Consider the following 11,286-nt stretch of genomic DNA (forward strand, 5'->3'; position numbering starts at 1 on the left):
CGTCCCTGAGCGGGGGCTCTACGCGCGCTCTGATTGGCCAGTGTTTTTCGTTAATAATTCAAAAACGAAGCTTCAACCAACATTTTGGTAAAGGAAAAAGTTGTTCAGAGTCACCCCAGCAATCCCCCATTTCCGGGTGTTACACTCTTTACGGGGCACTCTGTATAACGCAGCGTTTTACAAGGGAGATTTCCGAGATAATTAATTAGTTTAAAAAAAATAACGGTTGGAAGTTATAGTTCCTCGTTACCTCCTAATAACTGAAACGAGTGCCGTTCACTCGGAAAATTTGATATCGGCTAGCAAAATGGTGTCAAAGTCCGGCATAAACAGCTCCGAAAGTGCGTATAAATAACATATTTTGGTAATTTTTTATTACTTTTGGGGTTTTCTTTTCTAAATACATATAAGTAAGTAACGAGGCGTAAAGCTAATGACAGATTATAATATCTTGATAACTAAAGATGAAAAAAATAAGCAGTATATTTTGCAGATATTAGAAGAGTATCGGCAACGTTACTCTACCGCAACCAAATCTGGTTTCATAGAATAGTATTACTTAATGTTATACTAAGTTCATTTTTCGGTTCACCTCCATTTTATTTATACGTGAAATTTTAATAATTTAAAAACTTCAACTCAAATGCGCCACGGGTTCTCTTTGTCCTATCACTCTGAAATTTTGTATAAATTATTTGTTCACCAAGTGTCACAGTGTTAGAAGATACGGTAATAAAAAAAAGTCGAAACAAATTTTTGACCCTTATAAGTATGTTAGAGCAAAGCATACTTTGGTCCAAAGTTGAAAATTTATTATCAAAAGAGCACGAATAATGAAATAAGATTTATAAGTTAAAATTTTGATTATGAATTTTACTTAAATATGGATTTAACGAAGGAAATTTATTAAAAGTATGCTTACTAATTTTTATGTTCGTTTTTTCTTTACTATATAATTTCTTACCTTCAACTAATTCTTGTTTTAAATATTCTATTAAATATGTTCTACACAGTCTTCTGTCCCAGTCATCTGTTATATGGCCTCCGTACATTATTTCTCCAAATAAATAACGAAGATCTTCCCAAGGTACTTTGATACTATTTTCCAAATAGTTGAATAGTACAGATACACTGATTGTCAAATCTCCAACGTTGAATGGATAAGACTGTGTGAAGCGAATAATAATTCTTTAAAATAAACAATTACATCGAGTCGTGGACAGAAATATGTGGACACTTTTCCAAATAGAGTAACTTTTTGAAAATTGGCCCAAACGACTTGAGTTTTTTTTGACAAGTTAGAAGGATTAGTTCGCTAGATGACGTGTACAAAAAATTTTGAAAAAATTCCAATTTGTGGAAGAAAATTGTAAAGGTCACTGTTTACAACTTTTTTATCTGGGCTTGTAATGAAAATTTGAAACATACGTTTTGTAGAATAAAATTATGTTACAATGACCAATATCGTATTAGAAGTTACTAATTTCTAATTAATAAATTAACACAAAATAGTCGTTAAAAATATTCGTTTTTCCCCTTGTTTTAATATGTAACAAGTCTTCTGACTTTATAACTAATGAATTGAGTTAATATTAAATTCATTTACCCTGTTCCATCCTTGCGGTCCAAATTTTCTACGTTCTGCAAGTACAGCATGGTAGTAACAAAGTGCAAATAATATGGCTTTAAATTCAGTTTCCTTGCTGCATGAGTCAAGAGTTTCTTGACTAAAATTATCCAACGCTTTGTGGATGTTCGCTTGAATTCCCGATGGTGGCTCGTTTGTGATTTTTATGGCTGATTCTAGTATACCCTGTATATAACATATCGATAAAACTCACAGCTAAATAACGAGTGCTTGCTGTGAATGATTTTCATTGTTTTTTTATCTATAGGGTGTTCTGTTTAACTGGAAACAGTGGGATATCTCACAGGAGATTGAAGTTATCAAAAAAATGTTCCTAAACAAGTTGTTTGGTATATAGGGGGGACATTAGGTGGTAATAATTTTTCAGTAGGTGTAGTAGTGAGGGAGATATGAAAGTGAATTTTCAGATATGAAAGTAGCATAGTCAAATAGATTTTAAAAAATCCTTTAAAAAACTTTTTTCTATTATACATGCTGAAATATCTCTAAATACCCTCTTTTCATATCTGTAAATGACTTACGTGTTGATATTTTTGTTTTTCAAAAGTTTTCTAACGCAGTTTAGTAAACACTATAAAAGGATACAACTTTATTTTAACCTTTTTTTTAAATATCTCTCATCGTTCTCGAGATATTTCACAGAAAAGAAAATTCTGAATTTTTTTCAACGCGTGATTTCACCTCTGAAAACCTAATTATGACACCGACGAAAAATAGGTTTGTATTAGGGATGACATACTTTACTTGTACGAAAAGTTTCATAATTTTTTGAATTTTCCGGTTGTCTAACCTTCCTTGCTAGTTCGGTACAAGTTTGTTTGATTTTATTGAACGGCTTGTTAGGCGAAATTAATTTCTCTTTACAGTAACAATGAAAGTGTTTAATCTATAATATTGTACCACAGAGGAGGTACCTCACCCACCTCAGCGTCATAAATTACACTATTATCCATACCGTATTGTAAACGGGAAAGTTTGGCTATTTTGCGATTATTTATAATATCGTCGAAAACAGTAAAAGTGACCGTGCAATTAAAGTGACCGTGCAGTAAAGTGAGTTCACCGACCCGGCCGTAGCATCAGCTGTTGGGAGTTGCTTTGAAAGGTCAGGATCGGTACAACGATCCTCTTCCGTCGAAGCAGGTTAATTCGTGGACGAATGGGTAAGTTTTTCATAACTAATAAAACACTTTATTCCTTTCGGATAACGAATAAAAGTATCGAAAACAGTTATTAACACGTTGAATGCCTTGGGGGTCATCGGTGACCGGCGCGGCGGTCTCAAAATTAGTAGAAGCATTTAATTTGAATAAATGGTAGTATTTGTAAAATTTTCACCTAATGCATCACACAGCATATTTAAATAGTTTTATTTCTAACTATTGACATATTATTTATGCATATTGCAATGTGTTGTATTAGAATAAAATATTCTTTTCGGCTTCGTGGACAAGTTACGTAGAATTGGTCCGGCATTCAACGTGTTAAACGACTTGTTAGTTTATTTGTTATTCGTGAATAACGAATAATTAGGTACAGAAATGAATTCTTTCAGACTTTCAGATGCAATCAAAGTTTTACTTAAAAAGAATGAAAACAGATCAATCATTGAAATAATTTCCATTATTGTTGATGATGTTTTGCCATTTTTCTGGCAGCTTGCGGATATCATCGCGGTAGAAACTTGGTGGCTTTGAATCAATTATGTGAATCCAGTCGGGAAGAATTCATTTCTACGCCTAATGCAAGAGGTTTTGTACCTCGTCTTTGGTTTTAATAATTTAGCAACCCCCCATTTCCGGGTGTTACACTCTTTACGGGACACCCTGTATATTAGGTACAGAAATGAATTCTTTCCGACTTTCAGATGCAATCAAAGTTTTACTTAAAAAGAATGAAAACAGATCAATCATTGAAATAATTTCCATTATTGTTGATGATGTTTTGCCATTTTTCTGGCAGCTTGCGGATATCATCGCGGTAGAAACTTGGTGGCTTTGAATCAATTATGTGAATCCAGTCGGGAAGAATTCATTTCTACGCCTAATGCAAGAGGTTTTGTACCTCGTCTTTGGTTTTAATAATTACCTGAGGTATTATTGATTCGTGAGGATCAGGACTGGGTTCCGCGCTAATGAACAGTCGAAAATTGTCATCGGGATTCTCCGAAAATTGTTCCATCTTTTTCTCCAGCATAGGTAACCATTTCCTTACTAGGTGAACATTTTGCAAAATCACCCAATGTCCTTCGTTTGCTGAAATTTCCATTGCTTGTTCGGCTACTGGTTCTTGGCCTTGTCCAAGTGACACATTGTGGAAATTTCTTCCTTCAAATGTGAAACCCAATTGCTTTCCAAGTTTCTCTACATCCTATATTTTTATTGTCCCTATTATTATGTTTATTCGACAAAATTCTATTGTTTCTTTTTTTTTCTTATCAGTGGTATAATTACTGGCCGTTGAAAAATACTTTTTCACTAGAACCTTTAGATCAGAGGCGCTTAACTTCTTGCTCACGAGCAAATTTCCCCTCCCGAGGTTCCCCCACTATGCGGCTGAAATGGTCTCGCTCGAGTTGCAGCGCAGCGGGAGGAGGACGCGAGGAGTCCTCCCACCACAACTCCAGCGATTGCCATTGGTTTATGTTACACATTCTGCGTGTTCGTATCGCATAGTGGGGGAACCTCGGGAGGGGAAATTTGCTCGTGAGCAAGAAGTTAAGCGCCTCTGCTTTAGACAGTGTCGACTCGTATACAGGATGATTCGTTTTAATCTATTACTGAAAATATTTTGAAAAGTGTATTCTATAGAAAGAAAGAAAAATGCTTTCAGAGAGTTACAGGATTTTGAAAATATCACAAAATGATGATGATGAATGAAATATCACAAGAAATTTTGTAAATGGAGACCATTGACCGACGTTGGCCGACTAAGCTGGGTCGTCTGTGACCCGTATTATTTGCGTGTGAAGAAGGTTCATGGGATATATAGGGTGGGACAAAAAACGTTGTTACGGAAAAACCATTGCAAATTTAAAATATCTATTCAAGATATTGTATTGCGTACAGCATTCTATTATACATACGAGAAAAGCATTGGACGTTAATAGCGTGAACACACTGTATATTTTTATTGATACGTGATGCTGATTGTAAGTTTAGCGAAGAAATCTAATTTAAATTATATAATACTTTCTATACAGACATAACGGGTGTCCTAATACTTATTAACGGCAGTGTACGTATCTGCGAAATATTAATCCATTTCTCACAATAAAAGATTATTGTAAATATTTTACAATACCAGTTTTTATAGTTTCAGAGCAACATATATAATTTTATAAGACAAATGCAAAATTCTTTTTATACAAACGTTAGAAATTGTTTTACAAAGAAATAGCCAAGTAATATAGGTAAATTAATTTTTCACAAGACATCGTAAAGAAGTTTAAGGATATCTTACCTTCAAAGGATCGACGCCAGGTGAAAGTATGAAAAATACAGGCGTAATCGAACTCGTTTCTTCGAAAGATTTATGAAACGGAGGAGACCTGGATTCTATAAATTTAGAGCCAAGTTTTTCTTCCACAAAACATCTAAATAAATTCACAGGAAACAGAATGTTTAACAAACTTTTTATCATACTTTTATTATACAAGTAAAATAATATAATGGTTCTAAGCAGTTATGTACGATAATCTTTTAATAACACGTGACATTCTGTGGACAAATTTTTATTTTATTATTTTATCGGCAGTCGTTTACGTTGAAGGGGTAAAAATCGCCCTCAAAGTCGGGAGTAGTAAACAGATTTAGTTAAATATCTCGAAAACTATTAAAGATAGAGGGATGGTGTAAATCAGAGGCGACTGAGATGGTCTCGCTCGAGTTGGGGCGTGGCGGGAGGAGGACGCGAGAAGGAGTTCTCCCACCACAACTCCAGCGACTGCCGTTGGTTTATGTTACACATTCTGCGTTTTCGTACCGCATAATGGGGGAACCTCGGGAGGGTAAATTTGCTCGTGAGCAAGAAGTTAAGCGCCTCTGGTGTAAATTGACGAAATTTGTATTTCTGAACGACGAATGTGGTTGCGTAAACAGATTTGAAGTAGGTCCATTTGTTTAAATAATATATAAAAAATTGTAACATTTTTATCAATATTTCTGGTAAAATATTTATCGATTTTTGCGATCAGAATTTTGATTTTTTGCCAATTAAGAAAAATAGTTCTTGAAATTTGCTGATACAAGTTGTTTTTTCACAGACGAACAAAATTTTACCAATTAATTCGTATGACCGTGGACAGAAATTGTCTTGTAAACATACTTTGAAAAATGAAATAAATTCAACACGTGTCGTATATTTTTTTGAGATATACCTATCAAAGTTTCATCAAAATCGGTGATTATCACTTGAAGATTATTCCCTTGTCAGTTTGACGCATGCTATCTATTGTATAAACCCGGAACACGTTTTTTTAAACACTCGATGTAGTAAGTGTTTCAACTGTGAAGCATTATTATTTGAAAAATGTGATACATCTTAAAAAGTATATTCTTCCGTAGTGTCAAATATTTTTTCGATGCTTCTATTTTTAGTAAAAAAAAAGGAAAAAAAACGATTGCTAACGTGTAAGGATTTTCAGTAAGGTACGCTTCTTTAATTTAAGAGTGTTTTTAACAGCTGGTTAAAGAATAAATGAAACTTTAAGAAAGAGACAAATCATAACAGTTCTGTAAGAAATGTGCAACGAATCGAGTAAGATGCGAAATGACGTAATTAAAAGCAAACAAACCTAATTGCGTATGTCATACGATCCAATCTAAGACATCTCATAATACATAATCTTTGCAAAGCAGTTTTATTCTTCCAGTCTTGTGGAAAACTTTCTCGCTCTGGTGTTTCTGATTCAACGAACTTTTTCCATCTCTTCGCCGCGCCCTCGATATCTTTTTCCAAATTTTGAAAGTCATCCATTTGACTCAAATATTTAATTCCACCCCAACCAATATTTGTTAAAAAGTCTACCGGGCTGGTTAAATCGGGAATATATGTGAATCGCAATAGAAAATCAAGCTCCGATTGTGTGATTTCTTTCGACTCCATAAAAATCTGAAATAAATTCAATCATTCGGTGCAACCTTAATTCTGTTAGATACCGCTCTAACCTTAACAAATAAGATAGACACATTTCATATCCACCGCCAGTAATCCCTAACAGTTATCTTTTTACACAATTACCCGTAAGCTTTACTGTTATTTATCAACCCCGAGTCATACTTTGTCATCTATCAACCCCGAGTCATACTCTGTTATTCATCAACCCCGAGTCATACTCATCAAGTCTCAAAACCGTTGGACCTTTCCGTACTTCCACTACCCTAAAATAAGACCTACGAATCTTAATAAAAGCAAGCAGTTAAACATCCCGCACACAATAGAAGAATCGCTACATATCGTTCAAAATAAGAGTAACCTCGCTCTCGGACCGATTCTCGTCCGTTCTGCGCATAGACAGAGAGCGTAGCAGAGGGTAAGACGGAGAAAAACGTAGGCGGTTAAGTGGGGGTTTGGACGTTCTAGTGGTTCGAGCCCTGCCTTAGGCACGTCCCATGCGCGAAACGAGGTTACTCTTATTTTGAACGGTCTATACGACCAAACGTGTCTAGAAACTAAGTGTTTTAGAACTTGTAAGATTTCGTGTACAAAATTGTGTATACGACCAAACGTGTCTAGAAACTAAGTGTTTTAGAACTTGTAAGATTTCGTGTACAAAATTTAGTCAAATAAAGTTGTTATTTTTTATTTAAATTACTAAACATCGGAATCTAACAATTCTAATGCGATTACAATCAAAAGTTATAGCACTGTAAACTTCGTTTCTTTGAATTTCTTTTACTCCATATTCCATTAGTGGCAAACTTTATTCATATTTTATTATTGCGTTTCGATAGAGATACCTGTGTTTTGCTTATTTTCAAGTTTCACTATACAGGGTGTTCCGTGTTAACTATAAACGGTGGAATATCTCACAAGGAACTGTAGCTACGAGAAAAATGTTCTTACAAAAGTTGTTCGGTATGTAAGGGGACTTTAGTTGGTCTGAATAATTTTTCTGTGGGTGTAGCAGTGGGGGAGATATCGAAGTGAAGTGAATTTTTTCAAATGGAACCCTGTATCTTTTTACTCGTAATATGGTAGCGTTTGTTGAGACGAATTCAACGATGTGCCACACAAAGTTATTTTGCTTTATGAAGAATCGTAAAGTAGTGAAGAATAGGGGAGTCGTGTCAACATGTGTTGCATCCTTTCGGCCAGTTAATCCCTACTTCGCTGTGTTACTATAAATACAAATTCTCCACGATTTTACAGATTTCCATAAAACAAAACGACTTAATGTGGCACTTCGTTGGGATTCCAAAGGCTATAAGCGTTTCATTTAAAAAATGCCCCTATATCGCATAAACGATCCGATTTTGTCGATACAACGTTGGAAGAAATGGCTTATATTAATTTTGCACGTGGAACAGGAATTAAAAATTGGTTTCTTGATGCTGGTAAGGGCTTTTGGTCTAAATAATATTTGTCAGGGTTATTTAAAATAATGTTGAAAACTATATTTATTACTTCGTCTGTCGTTGACTCCTCGTCCTTGTCAACTACTCGCTTCCTAATTCGTTCTAATACAATTCTCTTACAGTTCTCTTAACGCATCCTTATATAAGAGCCTTGACGCCCCTCTCTTGCCTTTGGGAAACCTTGGCACAAGTTGGGGGTTTCTACCCAGCAAGGTCCGCGTCGCGCGAGCACGTGGCTGGGTCCTTACCTGACCCAGCCCTTAGCGCGTGGGAGAGTCAAGGCGTTGGGACCGGGTTTCTCCGCAGACCCAGAGGTCTGCGGGTCATAAACTAGCCCGAGTCTCTACATTCACTCGACCATACTCCTTACAATGCTTTCATAAAGAAGACGCAACGCTAATTGTAAGGTATTGCTTCCCAAGAATTTGCAAAGATTCGATTAAAAATTCTAAACATTTTATATGGTTTACTTGTTGGGAAAAAAAACAAAATCTGCAAGTTGTTTTTGTCATACTTTTTTTGCTCTTAGCAAGTAGCATTTGCATTTCTTCAAATGCATAGTTTAAAAACTGTGTTCATCTTTTTGAAAACGTACTATCAATGACATATGTAAAGCTAATAGTTGTTAATTTAACAACAGTTATTAAGTCATAATTCATTGAACTATTTAAAAAGTTTACCTGAATGGTCATTTGGCAAAGAAAGGTCAATTTGTCGGCTTCGAACAATCCTCTACTGGTGTATATAAAAACTAGATAAGTGATGCTGTCGATTAAAAGAACGACACGTTTCTGCAAAACTTCTTCAGGCTCCGCAAATTTAATTGCGTTCTGGAAGACAACGCTGAAAGCCTTCAAAGAAAACTGGTAGAGCATATTTATTTTGCTCAAATCATTTAGAACGAAATATAGAAGACTGGCTCTGGCTGCGACACATCGATAAATCTCTCGAGCTTCGTCTATCTTTACGGCCGTTATTTTAGCTTCCGCCACTTTTATTTCGATTTCCGCGGCCGTTTTTTTTGTTGTCTCCAGATTTATTACGAGATCGACGTCACTTAAGATATTAGGTCCAGCGGTTGATAATCTTTGAAAACAAGTACCATGTTATTAGATGAATATTTAAATGTTATTCTTTTTCAACAACTACTTATTGTTTAAATGGTAATTGTTATTTCTTCGTTACAATTAAAACAATAATTTTGAAGGAATTACGCGTGGTAATTGACACGCATTTGTACATGTACAGGATGTTCAAATCCAAATGAAACGAAAATCAAGAATAACAAAATTGCGTTTAAACCATTGTATTTTAGTTATTAATATGTAAAAATAAGATGCGACAGTGAAATATAATTTTACAGAATGTTGTATACCTGTGAAGAAGATCGTCTTCTAATGTTTTCAAGGTAATTTTAAACGTGTTCTGTTGAGTAGTTAGTTCAGCTTTCTTCGATTCCAAATCGGGTCTTTCGGCTTTTACAACATCTCCAAGAAGTTGTTCTTCCAAACCATCTTTTGTTACGGTAAAATTGATAAGAGTAGTTTGCGCCTGTATTTCAGGCTTATAATGGGGATTAGCTAACTTTGTTTGTATTATTAGTCGGAACCGATGATCGTAATCTACTTCCTTATCCCAAATTTTGATCGCCCTTCAAAACAAATGTTCGAAATGTATGAAATTTTTGTACGTACACATACGCTACGGCTCATAAATATTTGCGCACCCATTTCTTCACAATTCGTTTTTATTTCTATAAGCAACTTCATTTTTAATCCTAGTGCGTTCTTCCGTTCGATTATACACTTCATGTCTTTGGGCGAGAAAAGACCCTCCCTCAGGGGCCGTGGTCAACCTTCGGGTTGGTTGCGGTACGGGATTTTACGACCCCGAGGTACCCGAGTACGCAGGCCTGGGGGAGGAGTCATCCTCCCGCCGGGTCCCGCGGAGGTGGCGACCCACACGGGGAAGCCCCACCCCCTTAATTGGGCGCAGAGCATGCCCCAAGTACTTGTGTGGGTCGCCGGGGCCGCAGGCTCAGCCGGGTGGGGGACCCGGCGCCCATTGCACGCGGCCCGCGGTGGGGGCGTCGCCGGTGTGGTCCCGGCGGCGCCTCGGTGGTGGAGAGGAGGTTCTTTTGACACCCTTCGGGACGGCGCCCCTCCCTCCGCGAACATCTGAGGGAGGAGCTTGGCGCGGGGTGGCTCCGGTTGCGTTCGTCACGAGATCCCGAGCCCACTCCACAACGCCGAGGAAGAACCACCGTGGAGGTTTCAGCCGGTAAGAGTCCCCCGGGAGGCGGGGTGTCCATGAAGATTTCCCCCATGTAAAAAAAAGAAGGGTTAGAAAAGACCCAAACACCTTATGTTTAACAATTTTTATCATCAGCGCGCCATACGAATCTAAACAATAAACTTTTAATATAATGTTAAGGGAATATAAACTTGATAACAGCAAAAGTTATTAAAAAAATATGAAGGCGGTGACTCAAAGAAGACTCGAAAACCGCACTAGGGTTAACCAGTTTTCAAGAAAGAAATTAAGGATTTAACTGATTTGGTAACACTTATTTATAAAAATAGAATTCTTTCGAATAATTTTATCAAATGTTTGAATAAAGAAGAAGCATGGGCAAATACTTATGAACGGTAGTGTATTCGAGCTGTCAAATGTTTACCATAGTTTTTCATTTACAAAGTAAAATAATTAAAAGTAGCACTTGAAAGTAAGTAACGGGTATTCAAAGAGCTACTGTAGGATGCTCAGGTTAATTTGTAATAAAACTTTCTCTTAAAAAATTAATACATAATGCATTCATTAATTTTTCAATTATCTCTTGAAAATAACATAATATCATAATCGTAATATCTATCATCATGTCAACAAATCAGGTACTGTTGTAGAGTTAAAGCAAAACATAAATGATGAAATTGGACGAGTAATTTTTTTACCAGATTGCAAGAATTTATTCGCTATCGAGATCACTTGAAAAATGGTATTTTCAAAAAATAATTGAATAATTAATAAATTGCATTATAAAATGATTTTTTAAATAAAGGT

General features: G+C 36.0%; 1 protein-coding gene across 1 annotated transcript in view; it reads right to left on the reverse strand.

The window, feature by feature from the left end:
• LOC108574991 (dynein beta chain, ciliary-like) overlaps nt 1-11,286 on the reverse strand; it is a gene marked incomplete at its 5' end in the record, with an annotated part of 43,856 nt that overhangs the window by 3,993 nt on the left and 28,577 nt on the right. Inside the window, 7 exons of the mRNA XM_017937677.1 lie at nt 965-1,166; nt 1,607-1,813; nt 3,737-4,018; nt 5,111-5,243; nt 6,444-6,760; nt 8,907-9,312; nt 9,602-9,877. Of these exons, the coding sequence (XP_017793166.1) occupies nt 965-1,166; nt 1,607-1,813; nt 3,737-4,018; nt 5,111-5,243; nt 6,444-6,760; nt 8,907-9,312; nt 9,602-9,877 (1,823 nt within the window). The remainder of the gene's footprint in view (nt 1-964; nt 1,167-1,606; nt 1,814-3,736; nt 4,019-5,110; nt 5,244-6,443; nt 6,761-8,906; nt 9,313-9,601; nt 9,878-11,286) is intronic.

The sequence above is a fragment of the Habropoda laboriosa genome, unplaced genomic scaffold (assembly GCF_001263275.1).
Source record: "Habropoda laboriosa isolate 0110345459 unplaced genomic scaffold, ASM126327v1 scaffold273, whole genome shotgun sequence".
Classification (NCBI taxonomy): Eukaryota; Metazoa; Arthropoda; class Insecta; order Hymenoptera; family Apidae; genus Habropoda; species Habropoda laboriosa.